This window comes from Sphaerodactylus townsendi, linkage group LG07 (assembly GCF_021028975.2).
Source record: "Sphaerodactylus townsendi isolate TG3544 linkage group LG07, MPM_Stown_v2.3, whole genome shotgun sequence".
In the NCBI taxonomy this organism is placed as follows: domain Eukaryota; kingdom Metazoa; phylum Chordata; class Lepidosauria; order Squamata; family Sphaerodactylidae; genus Sphaerodactylus; species Sphaerodactylus townsendi.
In genome coordinates, this window is record NC_059431.1 from 19815646 (window position 1) to 19825200 (window position 9555).

Consider the following 9555-nt stretch of genomic DNA (forward strand, 5'->3'; position numbering starts at 1 on the left):
AAAAAAAAATTACGCAGCTTCCCCACGCAACCAATGCGGTTATGTTAGGTACAATTGGTTTTTTTAAAAGCAAATGAATTTCAATTTTGGCTTTTCATAGCTTGACAAAGGACAAAAGTTTTAGGTAGTAAGATGAGGATAATTTCTTGATAAAGCAATAGACCCAACTCTACACTGTCTGGCACACTGGGTTACTGTTTCAGTCCAGTGTTGCATTCAGGAAGAACAATATGTACAGACTGCTCTCACTAGAGAGTGAGGGAAACTTTGCATCCCATTTTTAGGGTAATGAATAGTTCCCAATATGCATGGGGTCAGTACAGACTTGTGTAGGATGGCACATTACACAGGCAAGGAACTGTACCTCTGGTGAACAGTCACCGAACTGTCTGGGACCACAGCTCTGGAAATCTCTGCTTCTTTCCATGGGATACCAGCTTTTTGAATTCCAGGCAGCTCACACTTACCAAATAAAAATGCATTTAGGAACCTAGTCCAACGAACAGGTTATTAAATATCATCTTTCCTACTTTAGCTTCAATGGTAAGCAGAACATGCAGAGGGATCTGCAAGGACTTGAAAGGTTGGCATCTTATCTCCGCTTCCCCTGCCCCCCATTTCCTCTGTTCCTTTCTTGAGAATTCCTTTTCTTTTCCAGCTTCCTTGTCTCCTTCCCACCCAACCACCCATATTTATCTGGCTCTCTGTCTTTAGTTCTCCCTCCTGCTTCGGCGGTCTCTCCCTGGGGAAAACTTTTGTTGTGCGGTATCATCTGCTGCTCCAGTCTGGAAGGTCAGTTGCAGTAGGGAACCCGCGGGACACCACACTTTCCCCCACATCTACTATCTACTCTTTTTCCCTCACTCCAGAATGGCCTCATATCATCCAACATTTCTGCTTCCTTCTTACCTTACTATCCACCTTTTATCTGTCCCCCCATTTTAAGCAATATTTATTATTTATTTCATTCCCTTTCTCCACACCTTGGACACAAAGCAGTTTATATTATTCTCCTCTCCTTCACTGTAACCTCACAACAATCCTGCAAGTAAGGTTATATTGAGAGAATGTAACTGTCCCAAAGTCATCTAGGAAGGTTTCATTTCTGAGGGGGATTTGAACCTGGATCTCCCAGATTCTAGTCTACAACTCTAACCATTACTCCATACTGGCTATTGTGGGGGGGGGGGGGGGGGTGTAAGTCAGTCAGTGGTTGCCTGGCCCTTATGAGTCCTTATTCAAAGGCCAAACAGCCCTGGAAGGAGCTCTTCCCATCAGCCTTTTACTGACTACATTGAGAAGCAAGCCACATGCAGTGTTTCACTTTCTGCTGAAAATAAGAGGTAGGTAATCCATAGGAAGAAGAGCTACTGAACACTCCTTTGACATGGGCAGACCACTGTCAGCTTATGGCTGTGTATATAGCTTCTTTACAGCTTGTGAATATTTAATCTACTACCACCCATCAAACATGCAACATTATCACTGAATGCCTCCAAGTCACAAGTTAAAGATGAAGACATAACAGCCTGGAGGAGACATCTAGGCTTGAGATTTTTTTTCCTCAGGATGGGATGAGCTATATAAAACAACTGTCCTCCACTGGCTGACAAAAACCACTGCAAACGGAAACAGAGGCCTGGCTAAAATTCCAAATGTCCCATCTCAGATCTGTAGATTGCCTCTTAGCATAGCTGTATTAAGAATCAATGCTCTACTCTTTGCAAGGGTGGTGTAACAGGACACTCCACTTCTACAGGCTTATCAGTCTGACTAAACATGTCTTGGAGTCTGTTTGAAGGCCGATCTTTTGGTGAAGGAGGAGCCACCACAGTGTCAAGGCAGTCTTGTTCACTGAGCTATTTTGAGCAATAAAAGGTGCATTTCTACCCAAACGGTTGAACCTGTAACCACTATGTAATTTGTTGCTAAAATCAGCCTGTCTGCCAAAGCACTGAAAAAAAAAGCAAATGTAACATCAGTTTTAAAAAGGGTCCAAAGGAGATCTGGGCAGTTAGCCTAATGTCTGTTACAGGCAAAATAGAAAAACGTATTGAAGCCAGAAAGTTAGATTTAGTTGTAAGTTTCAGGTAACGGAAGGCGGGCAGATTTTTGCTAATTCCTTCCTACCACTGCAGACTTATTTTCCCCTTTTCCCCAGAACCCCCATTTCAGGGAGAATTATGAGTTGCAGTATTGAGGGAATGAGAAAGTCCAGTTCCACTGATGGAAATCCTTTCCAACAGCAGAAATTACCGTTGACTCAAAGCCAAAAAACTTAAACAAAGAGGAACAATGTATTGTCAAAGGAAAAAGAGGAACAATGCCTTCTGAGAAAGATTTTCATTGCTACAACTTTGTAAAGAGAGGAAGCCATCTCAATCATCTTTTGCGTGCCTCTGAAGACCTATCTAGTTCACCCTACATTCCTGGGACTCCCCAAATCTTCTGGACAAAATCTCTCTCACTCAAAGGTCCCTGATTAAATTAATAATCATGGGTTAAAGAGGTCAGATCCTCTCTAGGATTAAAAACTAGTTAAGCAGGAAACAGGGAAGCAGAAATATAAATATACAGTTCTCACACCTGAAGGAAGGAACAGTGGAGTTCTACAAGGACTGATATTGAGTCCATTACTATTTAATTTGCTCATATAAATTATATGGAACTGGGGATAATCAGGGCAGTGACCCAGTTTGGCAGATGATGATAAGGATAGGGAAACCAAAGCAAACTCCAAAGTCTCCACCAAACATAGGGAATACACAGAAATGGCCGAAGCCAAATGAACAGCTGATCAATAAGAAGAGGTTAAAAGAAACATGTAGTCCCATGTGCAAGCAATTCAGGCCATTAATACTGACTTATGAAGTGACATCACATCATACCACTATTTATTAGGGCAGCCTATGTCATTGAGATTTGGTTGCCAATGCTTTCCCCAGTCATCTAAATTTATAACCCCAGCAAACTGGAATTTTTACATTTTACCAACTTCAGAAGGTGAGTCCATTTTTGAGCCAGCTGTCTGGAACCAACTTCTGTCAGGATCAGAAGCTCAGGTTCTGAGCAGAGCTTTGAAGCTACTCCACAAAGCTCATTAGAAATAAGTATAATATAACACAAATTGGGACATTAATCCCTAATTAATACATACACATCTTGGATGGAGTATGTACTGGTGGGAAACTTCAAGGGAATAAAAGACACCCTTAAGGGTCATGAGGTGAGGCAGCTCAAGGAAAACTCTTGAATCCGAAAATTGGTAACAAAGAAACCAAACTCCATACTAAGAATTATTTAAAAGTCATTGAGATATAGAGCTGTAATGTCCCCCCTTTGTATGGAAATGTAATTCGCATTCCTCGTTGGATATTTTGGTTTGCTGTTGTTCCCAAAAGACACAGCAGGCTATAAAAAAGAGGGCAATGTAAATGTAAGGGATTGTAGCACACCTTTCCTGCAAGGGTAGGGATTAATTTAAAGAAATATCAATCCTAAGGGAGACGTGACAGAGGTTTATGTAAATATACATGGGGCAGAGAAAGTAGCAAGAAAGAACTTTCTCTTTTCCAGGAAACGTACCACTCGCGCGGGCATCCAATACAGCATCCACATAAGTTGAGAAGCAGCAGACCAGAGCAGAAAAACCAAATTAGTTCTTCACTCAACAAAAAAATTTGTGGAATTCAATGCCAGTGCAATACGGCGATAGTTGCAAAACGGAGGCTTTAAAAAAGGGAGATTATAGAGATTCTGCGTGGGAGAATAGGGCCATCAGTGGTTACTAAGATAACTAAAGGGAAATCTACCACAAATCTCAGAGGCAGTGTAGACCCCTGAATACCAGTGCTGTGAGAGGCAACATCAACCTTGACATTTTGGTCTCCATGCCCCATGTTCTGTTGATCCTTCAAAGCAACTGGATTGGCTGCAGCATGAAATAGCATGCTGGAATAGACAGACGGCTAGGTGTGGTCTAGCAGAACATTTCTTATGTTTGGTACTCTTCATACCTAATCAAACCTGGCTAAAGACATTAAACTGAAGATAACAACTCAAAGTGGAAGCACCATAATTTTTATAGGGTGTGAGCTTTTGGACAGATTTTGGTGTTTGGCATCAGTGAAGAGTTACTTCTGTTCCAGCAACTCCTAGACTATTAACCTGTGATTTGGGCTTATATTTACTTTGTCCATAAACCTAGCTCTTTACTTTCATTCTAAATCGGGGTGAGGTGCCAAGACAGCTCCAGATGTTCAGGAACTACAATTCCCATCAGCCTCTGTCAGCATGGCCAATTGGCCATGCTGGTAGGGGCTGATGGGAATTGTAGTTCCTGAACATCTGGAGAGCCGCAGGTTCCCTACCCCTGATCTAAATAAATCAATACAACTAGCATATGGTTCACAAATGGTGTTCCATCTAAACATCTTATACTCTGTCTTCGGCAGTATGGCTTTGTCTTGTCTTCAGACCTCATGAGAAAAAGTATATTACAAGCTTAAAAAGATAAAATCCTGTCCAAGCACATAGGACTGCATTGAAGGGATTATCAAACCTCATAGTAAATCACTTCCATGTAAGTATCAACAATTCTGTTCTGGATCTCTATAGCCAATAGTCTCACTTCTGATTCTTTATATGCACCCAACTTCTTCTTTACTTTTGTGCTGAGGATTTTCCGATATAAGAGACGCAGTTGTAAGCATTCAGAATCATTAATACTGTACAACATTGTTTTAGTAAGATGAAGATGCCATGAGCAGCAATCACATTATATGTGGGTGACTTAAGTGCACCATGCTGCATTCATGTATTTATCCTGACAAAATACCTGGCAAATAATAATGAATGACTAGAAAAATAGCATTCTCATAGCAAAACAAAAAACCCTGACTCATTCTAGTCTGCAGAACAGACTGCACAGGACTGAACTGCTGCCTGATATATATCAGAACAAACTGTATTCTGAAGGCTGCACTGAATAGTTACAGTTTGCCTTTCAACCTTGAATACACAATATATGAGACAAGTTACCTAGTCAGGTAAATTAACAATGAGACATCATGGAATCAATCACCAAATTACACTTTTGTGAACGGTCTTTTGCGGTTCATGCTCTGTTCTTTCCCTTATTATTTCAGGTGAATACAGTTTTCTCAAGGTTTTGAAGTCAGGCAACTTTTAGTTAGCTGTAACCACAGCTGACTCAAAGCCTGAGACTGAAAAACAATGGCAATTATGGTTTCCATCTTTCACTTGAAGTTTGATTTGGATATTAGGATAAATGATGACTAGTGAAGCATGGAAGGAAGAGAGAAGAAGTGAGCAAGACTGACGGTTCATTCCCATCTGATGGAAACCCCTTATTTTAACTGAATCAGTTTAAAAACTCTAACCAGTAAGTGTTGAATCTGTCTTTCAATGCAACTTTTCTAAAACTACTGCAACAGCCTTTGGTTGTTCAAAAAGCCTGAGATGTAGAAGAGAATGAGTTTTATTGTCCAAGCTGCACACAGGAGAAGCTTCCCAAAAATAAGGGAACTTCAGGAAAATAGACACTGCATTTGAACATACTTATACTTAGGACCCATGGACATAGAACTATAGGGTCAAAGTCCAAGTCAATCACTATCACAATATAGCCAGAAAGAATTTATTTTATGCACATTTGTTAAAAAGCTTTTCTTGGGTAGTTTTAATCTTCATATAAACCAGAGCACAATCAAGAATACTATCTCCTATTACCCTTCAACAACACTTCAGTTGTGAACTTGCTTCCTATGACTTCTAACACAGTTGATAATTTTCCCAGTAACTAAATTCACCAAGGCTAATAACTCAATTAAGATGACACTACATACACTAAGGATACGCAACTTACAATGTGCCAACTACTCGCCCCAAAACATGCTTCCTTACATATTCATCACACAAAAGAATGAGAATTTAGTATAAACCCACACTTTTTTGGGGGGAGGGGCACAGCTAATTTCAGCCGCAAGTCTACAGAAAACAGCACATGCTTTGGAATGTTTTCATGAGAACAAAGTATTCCCATCAACGGTTGTAAAAGCAAAGTAAGGACTTATCCTACATAAAGGTCATGTTTTTAAAAGGGATATATCTTCCATATGTTTCAGAATTTTCAGTTCCTTTAGCGTGGCATTCCAATTACATTAGTTCAGCACAGTCTGGGTTGCTAACTTCTACCTTCATTCCCTGAGAGTCCCATGGAGTACATTGACAGGGAAAAGAAAGACAAAGGAGTAAAAACATGTGGCTCTTGCACCTGAAATTTGCAGAGGATAGTTATGGTCCTGATTCTATGGTTCTGCTACACAAGGAAACGCACACAGAACATTATATACCTCTGATGCTGGCACACCTTCTGTAGAACAGAACACAATGTAGTTTCTACTTAGCAGAAAGAAAATGTGCTGTTGGAAGACTTCTAAATCCTACTACAGGGAGCCCTAATCTCAAACAGCAGGCTAATCAAAAGTCTACCACTTCTCTGGGAATATTTCCATGCTTCTCCTCTCCTGTGCAGGCCTCTCCTATCAAAGCCAAAAGCTTTTAGTTTGGACTTTTCCCCAAAAATTCCTCCTCATAAAAAACCCCTCTTAACTCAAACCTTTTACATCACCTTCACTGAGCCTTGCATTCTCTCAATTTCATTTAACTATAATACAAACACCAAACATAAGTACCATTTTGGTACATGAACAGCTATAATAGAAAGACACAGAGCTGGGGTTTACTGCCCAGTCTCATATGCCATTACCTCCCTATAGCACCCTATAGCCCCTTCCCCCGTCTCTGACAACCCCCAGCCCCTTTGCTCTACTCCAGACATCTTGACTCATTCCGCCTCAAATATCAGAATGTTACTCAGATCCCAGCACATGCTCAAACATTAAACTGTTTTCCAACACCAAGATCCTCACAGTCTGCCTTCTCCCTATCCCATATCCACACAATCCTTATTAAGTGTTTTGTTTGCTAAGTTCCTTGCATGCATCTAGCCTTTCTCCTTACCCTATACCCATTATTTATTAACTGTAATATCTCAATTTACCCTCCTACTTAGCATATACCAAAGTGGTATTTATTCATTGCAATGTAAATTCTTTGCAACCTTTTCTCCCAAAGCCACATCTAGGTGGTCTTCCTTAGCTAACGGCTATTATCTCAACTCCTACTAAATATGATAGCTTTGCACTTTACTGTGTAAGCTTTGGAGTCTTTTATGATCCAGGCAAAAGTATAGATCATTGGTACCAATAGCTCTTTGGCTATCAAAACATCCCTACCAAGAGAAGCCTCAGTTCTGACCTTCTACCTGATAAGGGAACATAAATGCATGGTTATTTGGAAGCAAGTTCCACTGAGTTCAAAAGGGCTGGCTTTTAAGTAAATATATATCTCAGATTGCAGCTCTGGCTATCAGCCATCATGCACAAATTCTATTCCCCTCCCTAACTAGACCTTCCCCAGCCCCAAATCTAAGCCTTCTGGCACCCATCAAGGCTCACACAGCCCCCTCCTCATTTCCACCAGGCTGCCCCTTTCCCACAACTTGGTACCTTATGTTTGCCTGATAATCTGAAAGGTTTACCAGCACCCCCTTGATTCCTGCCCCCCTTTCTCCCCGCAACCCTTCGCCCTTCATGCCCCTAACAAGAGAAGCCCCAATCCTGAGTTCCTACTTGGTAAGGGAACTGAATACTTTAAATGCACGGTTATTTGGAAGCAAGTCCCACTGAGTTCAAAAGGGTTGGCTTTTAAGTAAATATATATCTCAGATTGCAGCTCTGGCTACCAGCCATCAGGCACACATTCTATTCCTCTCCCCAACTAGACCTCCCCCAGCCCCAAATCTAAGCCTTCTGGCACCCATCAAGGCTCACACAACCCCCTCCTCATTTCCCATTCCCACAAGACCCTTCCCAGGTTGCCCCTCTCCCCACAATTTAGCACCTTATTTTTGCCTCATAATCAGAAAGATTTGCCCCCCTTCCTTGATTCCTGCCCCACTTTCTCCCCACAACCCCTCACATCCCTAACCAGAGAAGCCACAATCCTGAGTTTCCACTTGGCAAGGGAACTGAACAGTCAAATGCACGGTTACTTGGAAGTAAGTCCCCCTGAGTTCAAAGGGGCTGGCTTTGAAGTACACGTTATCTGTGGGACTGCAGCTTTGGCTATCAGCCATCAGGCACACAAGAAGTAACCCCTATTCTGCGCCCCTTCCTTCACTAGACCTCCCCCACCCCCCACCCCCAGCCCCAAATCGAAGCCTTCTGGCTTCCACTGGGGCTAACACAGCAGCCCCCACCCCATTCCCAAGACCCTTCCCAGACCGCCCCCCGACTTGATAACTAATTTTTGCCTCATTATCTGCCCCAATTCCTCTCCACAACTCTTCACACACACACACACACACACACACACACACACACACACACAGAGGGGAAGGGGGCTGTGATACCTGCCCCCCTCCCCCTCACAGCCTCCTTCTCCCATCCAGCCCCGTCCCTTCCCCCCCCCCCCACACCTCTCGGTCCTTGAGGCCCAGCAGCAGCACTTCCTCCATGAGGGTCAGCCGCGTCTCCTTGGAATCGCCCTTCTCATCGTCGCCTGGCTCCTCGCGCCGGCTCTCCTCCTCCGGGCCGCCGCCGCCTCCACCACCCCCGCCGGCCACCCGCTCTTTGTCGGCCGCGGCCGCGCTGCGAGAGGCCTCGGTGCGGCGCTGCACCAGGCCCGAGCTGCGCTGGGTCAGGGAAGTCATGGCGGCGGCGGCGGAGGAGACGGAGGGGCCCGGGCAGCCCGGCTGGGAGAGGCTCCCTCGCTCGCCCGCCCTTCCGCTGACGGACGCCGAGGCCGGCCGGGGGCGCTCCAAGAAGGGGAAAGGAGACGGGCCGGGCCGGCTCCCCCTACGGCAGCACCGTCTCCTCCAAGATGGCGGCGCTCGGCTGACGCCAACGGCCGCGGAGGATGTGGCAGCAGCAGCGGCGGCGGGGGAGGGGAAAGGAGGGAAGGCCGGCCGGCCGAGCGGGAGGGCCGCCGATCTTGAGGGGGTCGTCGGTGAGGAGAAGTCCCCTCACGAAGGGAGGGTTTCCGTCGACACGTGTGTGAGGGGACACGGTCGTGCCGCGTCTCGTGTGAAACGCCTGCGAGGTCCACATGCGAAGGGGATGGGCGGCTTCGGCCCTTCTCTCTGACAGAAACTCGTCATAATAATTATAAAAAAGGGTGCACATAAACACAGAATAACGCGCTGATGATAAAGGCAGAAAGGAGCAATGAGTGGCGAGTCACCTATCTATACCGTCTTCACCTATCTATATTATGACGAGTCACCTATATTATGATGAGTCACCTATCTATACCATCTTCACCAATCTATATTATGAGTCACCTATCTATACCATCTTCACCTATCTATATTATGACGAGTCACCTATTTATACTGTCTTCACCTATCTATATTATGAGTCACCTATCAATACCGTCTTCACCTATCTATATTATGATGCGTCACCTATC

General features: G+C 44.1%; 1 protein-coding gene across 1 annotated transcript in view; it reads right to left on the reverse strand.

Annotated features, from left to right (window-relative positions):
* The window catches only part of GOLPH3 (golgi phosphoprotein 3), a 36271-nt gene extending 27265 nt beyond the window's left edge, over positions 1-9006 (reverse strand). The window contains exon 1 of the mRNA XM_048504339.1: positions 8564-9006. Coding sequence (XP_048360296.1) covers positions 8564-8797 — 234 coding nt within the window. The 5' untranslated portion in view covers positions 8798-9006. The remainder of the gene's footprint in view (positions 1-8563) is intronic.
* Between the last annotated feature and the right edge of the window lie 549 nt (positions 9007-9555).